This window comes from Molossus molossus, unplaced genomic scaffold (genome assembly GCF_014108415.1).
Source record: "Molossus molossus isolate mMolMol1 unplaced genomic scaffold, mMolMol1.p scaffold_m16_p_4, whole genome shotgun sequence".
Classification (NCBI taxonomy): domain Eukaryota; kingdom Metazoa; phylum Chordata; class Mammalia; order Chiroptera; family Molossidae; genus Molossus; species Molossus molossus.
Window position 1 is genome coordinate 58,733,947 of NW_023425377.1, and position 17,454 is coordinate 58,751,400.

Sequence of the window (17,454 nt, forward strand, 5' to 3'; positions counted from 1 at the left end):
CTTGTGGGGGAGGGACTGTGATGGAGGGGGAGGGGGAGGAGGCAGAAAGGGAGAAGGGGCACAAAGGAAATAGGACGGTAAGGACCCATTAAGCTGATGGCTGGCTAATAACTTCATTTCTCTCCTTCACCTGAGTAGTCATGGCATTAGAAGGGGAAATAGATTTGTATTCTAATTCTGAAGTCTCACTGAAAGATGTTTCCTGAACTCAGTTTGTATGTTCAGTTTCACTCAGTCTTTTTCCCTTTTTTTGATGAGAAGAGGAAGGGATACAGCAAAAAAGAGTACATGATTGAAAAAGAAAAAGATGGAACTGTGCACACTGCACAAAGCCCTCCAAAAACATTTTGTGAGAACAGCTGGAATTACAAACATGCTCTTAGTTTGTGTTTCATTCCAAGTCAGGCCCAAAGAGTTCAATTATTATTTTCATTAATGGTGTCAGATTTCCATTTGAGTGCAAAAACAAGGACTTTTCCTTAGAGATTTCCCCCCCCTGTGAGCCTCCTGGTGCCAAGTAATGGAATTCAGGAAAGTGGAGATGCATCCAAATACAGAAGAAAAAAATTCTAACCTATAACCTCAGGTTCTCAGAAACTGTAGTGTGTTGCTCATCAGAAATAAATGAAGAATCAAAGTGGCCTCCTTGTTTTGACACCTCGGTGACTGTTTACAGTCAATTGCTTGCCACTTGAGCTATGGGAGACATTCCCTCCAGAAAAAATCCTGAATGGCTTTGAAACGAAGGAAGTCTATCGATATGGAGTCAGATTACACAGTGGGGGAAGTTGCTCCCTCCTGGTGCCTAAATGAATATAGCAGGTCTTACTCCTGAGGCCATGTGTTCGGTAACTGGAGGCACTATTGCCAAGCTGAAATGCTACTTCCAGGAGCTTGTAATAGGCGTGAAAACCAAATAGAAAATGGTCTGTTGCCAGTTAGGAACCAGAGTGAGTGCTCATCGCTCTGAACTCTCTGCCTGACCATTGTTTACTGAAAGCAGTGATGAAGATTTTGACCCTTCATGTTTTTGTTCTTTTCCTTCTTTCTGTTTTAATAGATTAATTACAGGTTCTTTTTCTTTAATATCTCTCTAAAAACAAAGGAACAATCTTTAAGTGGAATATATATTAATAGTGGAGAGATAAGTAACGAGGAGGAGGAACCAGATTTGAATTTGTGGCAACTTCCTCTGGTAATTTTGTATAGAAAATAGGCCATTTTAAAATGTGGAGGTTGTGGGTGGGGAGATGGGGCAACTCAGGGGCTGGAGGTGGGGGCATGAGCATGCCTGGTGAAAGGTGAAGGAGCTAACTTACTAGCCTTTACCCATACACTTTGTATGGATAACTATTCTTCACTACTGGCCTAGGAGGTCATGTCACAAAGGAAGAAAGTAAAGGACCTCAATAAATATTAAGCAAGCAAAATATAATAATAATAATAATAATTGCAGAAGAGTTAAAATTATGTGAAAATGGCTTGCAAGGGACACTCCAAAGACTGAAATTATCTGCCTTGAAAGGAATGAAATTGATGGTCTATTTAAACATCTCCAATGCAGGAGAGTCTCCTCTGTCCCTTGGGTAACACTTTCAAAAGTTAGCTTTGTTGCCCTGGCCGGTTTGGCTCAGCGGTTAGTGCATCGGCCTGCGGTCCATAGAGACCCGGGTTCGGTTCCCGCTAAGGGCAAGTACCTCGGTTGCAGTTTGTCCCCGGCCCTGGTTGGTCGTGCGGGTGGCAGCCACTCGATGTGTCCCTTTCACGTCGATGTTTCTCTCTCTCTCTCTTCCTCTCTCTCCCTCCCACTCTATCTGTGCAAAAAATGGGGGAAAAAAAAAAAAGTTAGCTTTGTTGACTTGATTCTCAAAAAACATTTTCCAAGATTTAATTCAACTTACATTACACATTTGACTTCGGGCTTTTTTTCTTTATAGTCTTGATGGACAAATGGCCTGAATCTTCCTCAAACACTAGAGCAGTCTTCTACATTCCTTTTGCAGAACGTTGCGGCTGTCTGATCTGTGCACCTTTGGACGATGAGGGTCTTGTTTTCTGAACATCTGACAGACTTGCTTATCTTTCTCTGCACACTCTGAAACAGCCACAGAATTTCTAGAGAATGCAGTCCTTAATAAGAATGAAAGACATTTTTTTGTTTGTTTGCTTGGTTTGTTTTGTTTTGTAACATGAAGAATGACTCCACTCATTTCCAGGGAGTAAGATGAAGGTCACTTAGTGACCCCCTAGATAGATCAGTGAGGTACTGGTCTCCTGAAACAAGGAGCTGCTGGACTATGCGTCCTACCTCTCCTTCCGAAGAAGCTTTGCCAAGCTCACGCCAGAGCGATATTTTTCTGAGTCAAACAAACCAGAGTTCCACCCTTAGCTCTTTCACTTACTAGCTGTGTGACCTTGGGCAAGTAATCTGATCTTGCAGAGCCTTGTTCATCTCCCCTGTAAAATGAGGACATTAATTCTCTTACTCTCAGAGTTGGGGGGATTAAATTAAAGCATACGTGGCAAATAATATGTGGTGAATAAATATGGGTTATTTATTCAATATTATTATAATCATCATCATAATTAGTCCTTAGCTATGTACAGTTAGAGAGGCTGAGTATAATTGGAAGTAAGAAAACTTATTGCTTAAACATTTCTGTAAACTTTTTTAGATCTGAAATGGCCTTTTATTGAAATAGTATCGATGAATAAGCGTTAATGATAATATGTGCCTTCCATAAGAATATCTGTAGAGATGAAAGATCCTATACCTACTCTGTTCATGTATTTATATTTACTTTTTAAAGTATTGTATAAATAAATAGATTACATAGAAAATCAGTTTATAAAAATGAGTATTTGATTTAAGCCTAAAGAAGTCATTCATTTAAAAAGTTTAGGTCATCCCCCCTTCCCAAGGATCTTCTTGGACCTTTGCCCACCACCATCTTACCAAGCAAATCTCAAGTACCAAGCATTCTCAGATGCCCCTTTGTCAAGTTTGTAGGGTATAGCAAGAGCCAATGAAGAGTCTAACTTCCAAGAGTCTCTTTAAATTTGTGGACTTAAGTGAGAATCTCATAAGGCCCTCAGAGCTTCAGGGTCCTTTCTTACCTGGGGTGACACCTAAACCATCAACAGATTTCTCAAGGGTAAGTCATGGTCAGGCCAAGTCTGGACCCACTCCTGCTCATCACTTTATTTGGGTTGCTGGGTTTGGATTCTGTTGGAGGTTTTAGGGAGAGGACAATGTGTTCTCTGTTGCTGGAAGGTTCAAAGAAGATATTATAGTTAAGACCTGGATTAAAGCTGGAACATTATCATTGTGTTTTTCACTGGTGTCAAGTGGGAACCAATCACTTAGGGGTTTTCCTACTACATAAAGCAGAGTGTGCTGCCCTGCCCGTCATTCTCAGAGTGAGCACATGGCTCTCTGGGTGTGTCCATCTAACACAGCCACTTACTCTGCCTGGTTCTCCCAAGGACATAAGCCTGAAAGGATCCTGGGGGAAAAGAGGCAACTGCCCATTTCTTTCAAGTATGATTTTATGATCCAGCCTATTCCTACTTTTAGTAGTGCTCAGAAATGATATGAATGTTTTAAGGGAAAAGGGTTACCTTATTTTCAGAAGCACTCCCAAACAGTGGAAACCAATTGTATTTTAATTTATAGGTCTCTGGAAAAGGAGGTTTAGTAGTTAATCCAGATAAACTGTGTTTTCCTCGAAAATCAATGAGTATAGACATTTAAGCACCTACATGGTTTGTAAGGTTAATTCTGTATATGGCCCAGATTACTGTAGTAATCCAGCCTACTTGTGTGGCCATCATAGCAGAGAGAGAACCAGATAGAGCAAACCCATACTTGGCCCTTGGAGAGTGTGGAGGGTGTTCTCAACCCCCTGGTGCATAGATGTGGCTGTGTCATCACAGAAGTTGTTTCCGGAACAGGCAGAATTAGGTCTTTTTTAAGGGAATAACTTTCAAAATAAAAGGTATTTTACAAATTATTTTGTATAGATTAAGGCTCTGCACAATGGTAGCTGTTGCTAGGGCCAAGTTCACATTCTTTTGATACACATCCCCATCTAATAATTTTGTTAAAAAAAAGCTTTTGTGACTTTCACAGTGCTTTTGTAAAGATTTTCTATTTCTAACAGGAGATAAATTGAATGGCCCCTTCCACACATCTGGAGAAATATTATGCTGGGTTTTGTACTAGTCAGATGATTGGTTATAATCCTAGAATCTGGCATGAATATTAAGTAGTTATCCTTTCTATGATTTAGAGACTCCTTGCTGCCCCACCACCAGACCTTAACTCTGTATCCTATTTTCGCATTGTTTGAATCTCAGTTTCTATTTGGGGTGGGCTCAGCACATGTATAGAGCCACCCAGGAGCTTTCATTCTATTCTTAAACAGTGCTCAGTTCTCCAATATTCCAGAGAATCAAGAGGAACAGAGATTTCTTGGGTAATAGGTAAGACCCTGGGGTTATACTCAGACCCATATTCAGAAGTCTCCAGATACATCTCAGAGTCTGAAGAAGCATATTTTGAATAGTTTGATTGTGTGCTCCATGAGGGCAAGGATTTTGTCTATCTTATTTTCCATCGTGACTGAAAATTTGTGGCATATATTGCATACTTAATAATTGATCAAATGAGTAAATAAATGAACTCACCAGAGGTTTTCAATAGTGGCAATTACTTCCACGCCACTATCTGTGACTTAATGTTTTCCTGTTGGGGTGCTAGACCTCTCACCCTCCAACAAACTTGAATTCTTTATAGTCTTTTGTTGTTATTATTGCTGGTTCAGACCATGTTTTCTGTTGTTGTTTTTTATTCTTACCCGAGGACGAGTTCATTGATTTCAGAGTGGGGGAGGGAGAGAGAGAGAGATGGATCAGGTGCCTCCTGTACACTCCCCGACCAGGGAGCGAATGCACAACCTTTCAGTGTATGGGATGACATTCCATCCAACTGAGCCACACCAGCCAGGGATCTGAAGTTGTTTTTTTTTAATTGCTGGATTGAAATATTGTTTATAGACTATAAAGTCCACCCATTCCAAGTGTACAGTTCAATGGTTTCTAGTGTATCCACAGAGTCTTGCAGCCATCACCATAGTCTAATTGGCGCAGGAAACATAGAACGCCAGATGGAACTTGTTGCCAGAAAGGCCCAGGTTTAAATTATTGTTTTGTCACTTAAAGCTGTGTGACCTCGGGCAAATTTATAAATTCTTGGAGTCTGTTTTTTCTAGCTGTGAGATGATTTGCCACTCATAAAGTTGTGAGAAATAAATGAGGCAATGAATATCAAGGACATAGCTAGGAGCATGACACAGAGTAGACATTTGGCTAGCCTTCTTCCCCTGTCCTCTGTGACTCTTGTACCCTTCAGCTTATGGTCCACACAGGAGAGTGAGCAGGGACAGAGATGGCTCTGGTCTGTGATGTTTCTGAGCCACCTTCTCCTGCCTTGGAAGCAGAGAGAAAGGGTGCTAAAGGAAAGGTGCACCTTGCTCAACAAACTCACAGTACCGCCAGCTCTGGCCAAGGCATCAGCCAAGGTGCCTTATTTTCTACCAATCAGCCATTTCTGCAGTTTTTTTTTTTAGTCTCAGATCAGTGGGGTTGACCCTCTTAGAAAACCCCTACACTCACCTCCACCTGGGCTTCAGTAAGTGACGATCTTTTTGTCATCAGCGGTTTCTTCCCCCAGTATATCCATTTCTGGAGGGTTTTCAACTCTATGTATTTTTTCTTAGCAATCATAACATATCAGTGCTAGATGGAACCCCATGGATAATCCAGTTAAACCCTCTGAACAGTTGAAGAAACCAAGGCCCAGAGAAGTGAGGTAACTTGGTTACAAAGTTAGTTGGTGGCAGATCAAGTCTAGCCCACTGTCAGCATTTAGTAAACATTTGTACAGTGAAGGAATGCTCTTTTGTACATTCTATTGCCTCAGTTGACCTAGGAACCAGATTGAAATCTGAGGGCTGAGTTCACATTCTTTTAGTGGAGGTTCTTTTTAAAACATTTTTATTTTTCGATTACAGTTTGCTTGAGTTTATATTTTGACCTCACCTCTCTATTACTCTCTATCTATAAAACAAGGATAAACCTGTATTTGTTAGTGTTAACTCTTAAGGAATGAGATCAGAGGGCCTGCAAAGTTTATCATGCTAAGTGGTGATAATATTCATGTAGTCAGCATTGTTTGGAGAAAGTGAAAATAACAACTTCCATCCTGATCAGAATCTATACATTTGGTCTGAATCTTGTAATTCATTTTGGTTTCCCATTTCTGAGGAGAGAGAACTGACATTTTCCAGACAGCTCTGGCGTCGGAGGGATCTAGACACAAGATTTGTTCCCTGCAAGTTACCCTGTGGTTAATGGCTAATTTGGTTAGTAAAGGGTTCTGTACCAAGTCCCTGAGCATGATGGGTGGAGGGGTGCAGGGAGGGAGATGGAAGACATCACTAAAAAGAGAAAAAATTGGAGATATCAGTAAGCCCCAGAATTTCTTTAAATTAATTTTTAGGTCCACATGTAAAATATCCAGGCCATAATTTTTGGTGCTGGCCATTTAGAAATAGAAATAGCTATGCTTCTTTTAGAAAGTACTATACAATATAAGAGAATTCTCTTTCTCTCTCTTTCTTTCCTCCCATGCCACCTCCCCCCCCCCAACAATTCCCTTCCTCCTCCATGACTCTCTTAACCTTTGTGAACAGAACAGTTATATCTTTAGTGTTCAGGAGGCTGTGTAGGTTACAAACTCAGACTCCAGTCCAGCAAACGAGTCAAAGCTGGGTGTTTTCCATCCTAAGACCTGTTAAGGGTCCTAATTTAAAAATGAATAAAGCCTTTCAGCAGGCCCTTGTTTCACTAAATCAATTTGATTTTATGTAAACATTTATCTCCTTTGCACTTTTCCACCTACCCACCATTCCTATAATAATGCCTTCATGAACATTAATGTTTTCACCAGATACATTCTAGAGGAAGGGTGGTGGGGCAGGTAAGGGAAAGTATAACACACACAGAATGCCTTATAAGGAGCCCAGTTGTGGGAAAACTTGCCCCAAATCCAGGAGTTAGTGAGAAAAGGCACTTGATTTGATTTTAGTGGGGTTTTTTTGGGGGGAGGGGGGTGACGTGGGAGGGGAGAAGTAAATCACTGATGGGGGTGATGGAGGGCAAATGTGGTGTGAGGGTGGGGACTGTTGTTAAGAGAGGAAAAGGCAAGTTTTAAGTCTGAGGAGAGCATCCCTGCATCGGGTGCCTGCAGACCACCGCTGTGACCGCACAAGTGGAAGGCTGTTCCCCTCAAAAAACAGGATGTTTGAGTTCTGATCCGTCTTTTCTTAAATAAAAGCAGCTCTCTCTCCGATGTGCTCTGATTGCTATGGCAGACATTTCACTGCTCTTTGGAGAGCAGAGGCGGGTTGTGGATTTGAACGCCGGGTAGAGCAGGGGAGCATCTTCTCTGCCTTGTTATTCTGGAGGTCCCTCGGTAGACACCTCCCACCCCAGAAAAGATTAAAAGAGAGATGTGAAAAGCAGATGTTATAAAATAATGAAAAAAATATTTAGCTGTTATTTCTAAATTCACACCTAACCTTATTCATTAGATCGGGTCAGGAACATTTGACCAAATATTTTTAGCAAATCTAGAGGAAAAGAGATTCAAATAGGAATAAAAACACTCTGAGAGTGCAATTTCCCTTCTCTCCTCCTTTATCATTTACTGTTTATCTTTCCATCAGTTTTTTTAAAGTGTGAAATGCCATCATTGGAACACTCTGTAATTCTTCTGCGTGGTTTTAAAGAATTAACAATAAACAGAGGTCAGCATGAAAGCATCCCACCAACCGTTGCTCTAAAATAGAATTTTGGGGAGCATTGTTGATTTCTACTTATTTTTGTTGGTAAATCCTGGGGAAAATGTATGTTTTTTCCTTTAAAGTTCTAATTCAAGGCATGGATATGAGAGTTCTGAAGGGACTTTGGGACTGCGGTAAAATTTCGTTGTCATAGTAACAGAAAGGGAAATAGGCCTAGCTCACCTGGGACTTTAGCACTGCAAAAGCTGATTTTTTTTTTTTTTTTTAAGGAAAAGGACTCTGCAAGTAAAATAAATGAAAAACTTATTGTATTTTGAAACAAAATTCCAAACATTAAATACATAAATGGCTGAAAAGACCACTTCGGCTATTTTTCTTGGTGGACGTACTTGTCTGATTAAAGATGCCCAGTTTTTAAATTGCACAAATAGTTTATTTAGGAGAATATTGGCTTTAAAAAATATGTTTTACAAATGATGACCTCAGACCATTATTCTGTGCCTTCATATTTTCTGGATAATATATAGAAGGAGTGAAAGGACATTCACATTTTTTATTAATCATAGAAACTCTAGTGAAAACCGTGCATAGACTGACTCTGTCTTTGGGTGGTAACATAACATTTTCTGATTTTTATATACATCGGTTGAAAATATCAAGTCCCCTCTGTGTGTAAGGGTGTATGTGTGAGGTGTGTGAGCAGGAAGGTGTGTGTGGCCAGTGGAAAGCCACATACGTGAGGGACCCTGAGATTCTGGGCTAAGTCCTGCCATTTTAAACCTTGGAGCAAGACATTTTTTCACGGCAGGAGCCACTGCCTCGTTAGAAGCCTTTCTTTTTCCTTTCTTTTTTTTTTTTTTTTTCTGGGTGTGGGGAAGAGTGCCCTAGCAATTTGGGGCGGGTGTACAAACCAGAACCCAGCTTGGGAACCAGTTCACAATCCTCCACAGTGATGGAGCTGACTTGTGAATGAAAACATCCAAATTTGCAAATTGCCGAGGGTCAGCAATGTTCCTACCCAGGCAGGGCTGGCTGAAATTCCCCAGACCCGAAATACAATCACTCTCAAATCAAATCTAATAGAATGCATGGATATTCTCTCTTTAAAAATGTTTACTTAAAAATGTAACACATGGCTTTCTTTTCACAGATTCTTTTTAAAATTTTTCCTCAAGTGCAATCAGAATTGTTTGAAAACAGCAGGAAACCCAAGGGACATGAGAAGGTTTCAGGTAAGGGGCCCACAGATTTTTTCCTGTGAAATAAATCATCCTGTTTTCTCTCTCTTTAGCTTTCTTTTTCTTTTTCTTTTCTTAGAACACATGGTTCACTGAGGTTGCTAACAATAAAGAAGATAACTGTAAACGATATTCCCTCATCGATAGCATTATGGGTTTCTTCATCTTATAGTGTTTAGGCCTTCTCCCTCCAGTGTCAAAGCCCCACGGGAAGGACACCAACCCATGCTGGAGATTTGATTTTAAGCCCTCAGGCTGCCCTTTGCACACACAGCTGCCCACAGCAGGAACCATGTTCTTGATATTCAGCCACCTTGGGATTTCTCAAAGCAGCATCTCTGTGCTTTCTGCAAGCAACAGCCTCTTTCTCCCCTTTTCCACCGATTAACTATTCAGTGGTCTCTCTCAGAGTCTTTTGGAAAGCAGCAGCCCAAGCAGCCGTGGTCACTTTAAGATCGCAGCATGACAACAAGACCCACGGGACAGTGACCCAGCTGCCTGGCAGTTAAATCTGCCACCGGTTTCATCACCCTTGCCACTGATGTACTGAGGATGCAAGCTAATAAAAACAGAGTGAGGCAAAGTGTATAAGGTCGGAGATGAGAGGAAGAGCAGCCCTTCCCGGGCCCCCTTCCTTATTCTTTGAAGGACCCTTATTTAATCCACCAAACGGCTTTCCTGCCACTCATGCCCAATCGAACACACAGCACGCATTCCCCACAGGAAAATAAAAAACACGTTAAGCAATAGTATTCAAACTCGAGACTAAAAAATAATCCTGGCAGCAACGAGAGAGATGGGGAATGATTAGCCTCATGTTTCAGGTAAAGAAAATGAGGTTCTGGGAGTTGAAGGAACTGGCCTGTAACCACAAGAAGGAGGTGGGAGCGCGGAGTCAGGACGAGCTGTGGGACTCAGCTCCGCCCGGACGGCTCCGGGAGGTGTGCGTGGCTAGGTGTGCGCTGTTGCTGTTGCTCTTCTGAAATTCTTAGTAATTTCTGAACAAGGGGCTGCACATATCTATTTTACACTAGATGCCACAAATTATTGTTTAGGAACTAAGTAATGAAAGAGTTATTCGAAGAGAAGGGATGCGCACGCAGGCCAGAGAGAACTAATTTGAAAAGAATATTTTTCACCACATCATGGCTATCAAACAGTCTTTCTGGGACTAGGACATATTTTTGTTAGTTATTTAACATTATTAGCAACCTTTTAAAAAATTAAACCCCTCCCTCCTCTCCATGCTGTATGATATGAAGACAAATAGAAATACAAAGAGCTGTCTTGGGGATCAAGGAGGAAAATTGTGCAGGGGGAAGTTAATGGTACTCACTATTATGGAAACATATTAATTTCAGTCCAAAAAAAAAGTGTGAAATTCAAAAGAATTCTGAAGTGCCTGAATGACCAAAGCTTAGCTTTCACTTCTGGAAGAAACAGAAGCAGGAAAAAAAATGGTAATGTGGATTCTTACCTCCGTATTCTCTACCATTACTTTCTTTCTTTCTTTCTTTTTTTAAATTAATTAGTTTATTTGTGTTACAGATGTTTCTCCTTTCCCCCCACTGATTCCCCCCTCCCCCTCTCTCCCTACCCTGTCCCCAGTTTTGTTGTCCATGTCCATTGTTCATGCATACATGTATACAAGTTCTGTGGTTTATCTCTCCCCCGCCACCCCCTCTTCTGGGGATTGTCAGTCTGTACTCTACCATTACTTTCAACGTTTAAAATTTGAGAATACTCTTATAAAGTTGAGGAGGCTTTTAATAGACTTCCTTGTCATTTTATTTGTACCAAATTGTAGAAATGTACTCATTAAGCAAATATGTGTCAATATTTCCTCACTTCTTTACTTATTTATTAAGTAAATTTTCAATGTGCTTGAGTTTTTAACAGGGTTATAATAAATATTGCTGATCTCAAATGATGAGTAATTTTTATTATATGTGAAAGTATTTGACTTTTGCAAAGACAAGGGAAAAGATCTTTTAAAAATGTTTATAAATTCTATGATTGTCTTATTTCCGGAGTAGAGCTACAGACAATTGGCAGGGGGGATTTTTTGCAGTTTTTATTGAGATAAAATTTATATAACATATCATTCACCATTTTAACTATTTCCATTTTAAAGTGTGCAGTTCAGCCCTGGCCGGTTTGGCTCAGCGGTTGGAGCATCGGCCTGCGGACCAGAAAGTCCCGGGTTTGGTTTCTGCTAGGGGCACCTACCAAATAAAATAAAATAAAATAAAATAAAGTGTGCAATTCAGTGGCATTTAATATATTCACAATGTTTGCGCAACTTATCACCATTATACAATTCCAGAACATTTCCATCATCCCAAAAAGAAACCCCACACTTTCCAATTCCCTTTTCTCCCCACCCACTGGCAACCACTAATCTACTTTCTGTCTCTATGGATTAGTCAATTGTGGACTTTTTATATAAGCAGAATCATACAATATGTGAACTTTTGTGTCTGGTTTCTTTCAAGGTTCATCCTTGCTGTTCAGTACTTCATTCTTTTTTATAGCCGAATAATATTCTATTGTAAAAATTCACCACATTTTGTTAAACTTTGCATCAGTTGATTGACACTTGGATTGTTTCTACATTTTGGCTTTTATAAATTATGCTACTATAAACATTTGTGTGCAATTATTTTTGTGAACAAATGTTTTCAATTCTCTTGAGTATATATCTAAAAGTAGAATTTCTGGGTCATATGGTAACTCTATCTTTAACTTTTTGAGGAACTGCCAACTGGTTTCCCCAGTAGCTGTACCATTTTTATTATCAGTAATGTATGAAGGTTCCAATTTCTCCATATCTTTACCAACATTTGTTATTTTCTTTTTTTTAATTCTCATCATCCACTGAATGTGAAGTGATATCTCAATGTAGTTTTGATTTTCTTTCCCTAATGACTAAGATTTTGACCATCTTTTCATGTACTTATTGACCATTTATGAATCTTCTTTGGAGAAATGTCTATTCAAATCCTTTGCCCATTTTTAAATTGGGTTGTCTTTTTATTGTTGAGTTGTTAGAGTTCTTTATACAGTGAGGCTACTGGGCCCTTATCAGATAAGTAAGTGATTTGTAAATACTTTTTCTCATTCCATCATTATCTTTTCACTTTATGGAAAGTGTCCTTCAATACAGAAAAGAAGTGGCAAATTTTATGCTCTACTCAGATTGTATTAAGAATATAACCTACAATAAAAGCTCTTTTATGTAAAGAAGGCTATTAAGGAGAAAAGCTTGACTATGTGCTGTGATGATCAAGTGAGAAATTTGGATCAAGTTCAAAATATGAAACAAAACCAGAGGTAGTATGTAATCATGGTGGTGGGGAGAATGAGCTGAAGGGGTGGTGATTTAAGAATTCCTGGAATAGATATCTCATTCAGAAAGAAAAGGTAATAATTTGAAGCCACATAGACAAATATTTCAATCCTCCACTTTTGTTATATGAACAAACATACTTTTAATGTGAACTATTCTTTTGTGATTTGATCTGAACAGAATAGAACTTATTTTCCAGCCTGAATCATACCTCTCTTTAATTTCATTTAAGTACTAAGTATCATGGGCATATATAAAATATTTATTGAAACACAGTGGACTTTAACCCTTTTTTGGCTCAGACCCCTTTGAGAGTTTGGTAAAAGTTATAGTTTCTATCCCGACAAAAATCTACATTTTAACAAAGTTTTGCTTAAAATGTCAGGGGTTCTCAGACCTCTTGAAACATTTCTTAGGGTTCCACAGAATGCTGACCCAATAGTCATCCTTCATGCAATTTAATCCTTATGATGGGGACCTATTCACTGAAGACTTTTCCTGATGATCTTCCCACTCTCTTGGCTTTAAATGTCGTTAGATCCCAAATGATGCCTGAATCCATTCCTCAGATGTCACCCTTCTCTGGAGCTGCAGATATACACCTCTGCCTCCTTCCTGGGCATCTTTGCTTAGATGACTAATGGGTACATGTTCACAGCAGAACCATGCTCTCCTCATTTACTGTGAAAGTGTCACTTCCTCCTTCTAAGTATCTGTTAAACACACCTCTCCCAAAAAAACTGCAAAAGGCCTCTCTACTCCTTCTTTGGCTAATCCACCCTCAGCACAACTGCTAAAATTATCTTTTTAAAATTGTCACTCTGCTTACTATATGTTATAAATATCTACTGTCCATAGACAAGGGCATGGCTTATGCATATTATTGGACCAGGAAAGCACATCTGATGTTTCCACGTGCCCACACTTAACAGGCACTCCTCCTTGGTTTCTACTACATGGGATATTACTTCAAACTTCTCCACGTGTCCTTCCCTCTGCCTGAGAACTCTTCACCCCTCTGAAGTTTGTGTTTTCTACTCATGCTTCAAGACTACACTTGAGTGTACCTCCTTTGTGAGGCATTTTCTGACTTCCTGTCAGACCTACTGATTCCTTCTTCTGTGCCAACACACCATTCTCCACAAGCTTCTCCAACACAATTGATTACATTGTCTTGTAATTATTGTTTGTCTAATAGACTGTGCTGCTTGAGGGTAATTAGTATGTTTTATTTATTTTTGTATTTCTCCCCAATGCCTAGCACAATGCCAGCCACTTTGTAGAGCTCAATAAATTGTTATTGGATGAATTTCTGAGAGATAAATATTTTTAAAAAGTGAAAGAAAAGAAAGAAGGAAGGGAAAAAAGAAAATATTTCCAAGGCCCCCAAAGTACCTTAATCCATGTACCATGCATGCAGAAAATCACTTCTGCCTTCCTTGAAATGGAACAATTAGGAGAAACACCCAGATTAACAGCTCAGTGAAGGAAAGGAAAAGAAATGTATGTCTAGTTTAAGCTGACAGGCCTGTTAAGACATAATGAACCCCATTCTTTATTTCTCTGCATTGTGAGTGGAGAGCAGGCAGTTGGAAAATCCAGAAGAAATTCAAGCCAAGAATAGGAGGAATCAGGCATGTTGTCATTTTCCATATTCAAATTCTAAGACACAGTGGAAATTGACAACAATCAGGGCTATTGTTGCTGCATCACTCTCATAGATAGGCTGGCTGGGTCTGCTCCAAGTGCCAGTGAAAACATAGATGCGCTTATTCATTTATTCATTAATGGAACCACTATTGAGGAAATTCTATGTGCCAGGCACTATCCTAGGTGCTGGAGATACATTAGCAAAACAGATAAAATTCTTCTCCCTTGAGAGACTTACATTCTAGTGGAGAGATACATAAGATAAGTGACTTACATAGCTTAGCTGTGCTTCTCTGGGGTCTTTGAGTGGTTGGCCTTGAAGCACAGGGGCCCATCATGGTACCATTTGTCTTATGTTGCCTTTTGGAACTCAGTGGTGTGGTAAAGTAGGGGTGATGTGGGAGCTAAATAACAGCTACCATTATAATAATAGCAAGTGTGATGCTCTTTCCAATAATTTCAAGTTTTTTCACAGCTTCAGCTGTAACAGGACACTAAACGTCAGTAGATCATTTACTTGAGATTGGGAAGCTTAGAGGCCTGGGTGCCAAGTTTTTCCCTCCTGCCTCAAAAGGACTCTATTTTAAACAGACATGACCACTATCCAAGGCTGGAGTATTTTCTATCATATGGTAAAAACCAACTTGTACATTAATCATTCTGGAGTTGGTAGCAGGTGCCTTGACACATCTCCAACCCTAGAATCATTTTAAAGGAACTCATTCATTCAAACTTACAACTTTCTTATAATTATCAGAAGGTTCTTTCCACCATTTGCTGAACTTTGCTGAGTGACTCGAGTATCTCAAGTTCACCTCCTACAATACTTTAGGAGTTCACCTCCTTTTTTAGATTAGGTCTACAAAAATAATCATTTTTAATACAGTTAAGCTAGAGAGAGCACCAAAATACAAATACAGGTATTGTCATCCTTTACTTCAAGAGATAAGAGCTCAAGATGCATGGAGAAGCACATACATTTTTAGTGAAAGAAAAGTCATTTCAGGGACCAGGTCGGGAATGCCATCAGCCCTGAGTTAGTTGATTCCTGTTTGTTTGGATGGGTTTGCGCACAATCCCAGGATAGGCCTCCTTGAAGGGTATCTTGAAGGGGACTGGAAAAGTGTGAAGAAAAGGGTTGGTGCTTTGTGAAGTTACATGCAGTAGGTTTGTCAGAACTCTGAAGAAGAGAGAAGTGCACAGTGGTGGGAGAAGGGAATGGAAGACATGAAGATCTCCTCCATCAGGGACTGACATTGTCCGGGCAATTGGATAGTGTGAGAGGCCTCAAGCCTGTTAGTGAAATCTGCTGGATGCAACAACTACACAGGAACAATAGAGAAATTAATTAGATGACAAAGACACCTCTTATACGCAGCCGGCCGCGAGCCATTAGTCTGTTTGACTAAACGATGCAAGAGCAAAGGGCAGGGCTACTCATGTCTTGGAATAGGGCCAAGATCCATCCAACAAACCCTTACGAATTTTTTAAATGCCCAGCTCTTATATAAAACTTTTTAATAGCACCGCCATCTATTTTTCTTAAATAAAAAATGTTGAATGTTTCTCTCACACCCGTTGAAGAGGGAAACGAGAGTTTAAATTAAGTCCAAATGGTAAAAATTTAATATAGCTCCAGCTGCCTGCAGGTTTCTTCAGTTCAAATCTGTCATTTCAAGAGCTACTCCAGCTGCTCTGTGATCTCATCCACCATTTGAAGGTTGCTGTGCTACTGACCAGTGGCTCAAAGCATGTAATGAAAATCACTTGTCTGTGGCCTCAACAGTTGAGTACATGATCTGGTAGTAAAACAAACCAGATAGTCCTATTTAAGAAATAATAATTACCTATTTGGAGTCAGAAAAAAACAAACAAACACACCTCTGAGGGTCTGAGGATTTTTAATTTAGTCTAATATTTTAAGCTTGGGAAGGCTTTCTGTAGCCTTCAAGCTATTCTGCTTGTTGGTATAACCTTCTGCCACTCCACTCTGACTTTTGGTACCTCAAATAGGGATAAGAATCAGGGTGCTAAGAATTTTGACCAACTCACCTAGGAAATGTGTTTTGAGTTATTTGTGGGAGAAAAGGGAGACAAATGCATGTAGGTAGTTGCCTATATAACTTTGGGGAAAGGATATGTGGGATTTCAGCAAGGTGGAAACAAAGCCTAAACACTCAAACATTTTAGGAGACTTCAGTTTGGACACTAAAACCTAAACATGTTAAAAAACAATCAGATGTAGAACTTCCTGGAAAGTAAAGCTCTTTTAGTTTTGCAACAAGAGGGCCTACTTTCTTAAACTGCTTATGGGGCCTACATGGTCCTGATTTTTGATGGATAACAGGTGATTCATGAGGTCCCTGGGGGCAGAGTTTTGTGGAAGGGAATGGCCTAGCCAAATCAAAATGACATAAAAAATGTTAAGACTCCTCTGGGGCCCTCAAAATGTTTACTAGTAAAATACTGCCCTTGACCATACCATTCTGCTTGGCATACATTTTAGATGGGAAAAGCAATGAGGTCAATGGAGTAAAATGAGGTCAGCTGGAAGTAGCAAGTGTCCGTGGCCTTTGAGACGAAGGGAAATTTAGTTGTAAACAGGTTAATGACCTTTGGGCTCCCCAATGACATGAAAGTCTGATTTTTAAAAACTGCCACTTGATTTCTATACATACTTCACTAATTTTTAAAAGATATGCTCTAGAAGGTGTCCCATCCTAAGCAAAATTGGCCAAAATATGCCACTGGAGTGCTGTTTTTAAGTTCCCAAATAACCATTTCAGGAACCTCGAGTTGTAGAGCAAGATTTTTTCAACTCTTCAAGACTTATCTCAAATCTCATTTCCTTCCTGAAAGTGTTGTTACTGCCTTCAGCTCAGGTTAATTTTTCCCACCTTTGGACTCCTATAGTACACAATGGCCACACAATTGAGTCTCCATTGTGTGTTATCTATAGTAATATTATCTGATTGTATGTAGTGTCTGTTATGCTTCATCAACTACCTGGCAGCTCCTTGAGGTAATGACAGTGTTTTCTGTGAACCTCCGTGGCATGTAGCACGGGGCCTGGGAGTGTCAAACAGAACCTCTCACTGATTAAAGCACAGCACTGTCTGGTTATTTAAGAAAGTATCTTCTCAGGAGATATGTCATTCATGCCACAGTGCCCCCTCCCTCGGTGTGAGCAACCCCAGAATGCCCCACATCTGTGTCAGCAGCAATCAACCTTGTGTTCTCTCATTTGGTACTTGATACTTAACTGAACAAAAAATTTGGCCTTAGGGATTGTGAAACAACAGTGATGGCTAAGAATTCTGGGAATTTCTGTTTAAAAGATGACAAAATC

At 39.9% G+C, this 17,454-nt stretch overlaps 1 protein-coding gene across 7 annotated transcripts in view; it reads left to right on the plus strand.

Annotated features, from left to right (window-relative positions):
- EBF2 (EBF transcription factor 2) overlaps window positions 1-17,454 on the plus strand; it is a 198,180-nt gene that overhangs the window by 128,999 nt on the left and 51,727 nt on the right. For all 7 annotated transcript variants that reach the window (XM_036240192.1, XM_036240195.1, XM_036240193.1 and 4 more), the window contains one exon: window positions 9,019-9,100. In XM_036240192.1, the coding sequence (XP_036096085.1) occupies window positions 9,019-9,100 (82 nt within the window). The remainder of the gene's footprint in view (window positions 1-9,018; window positions 9,101-17,454) is intronic.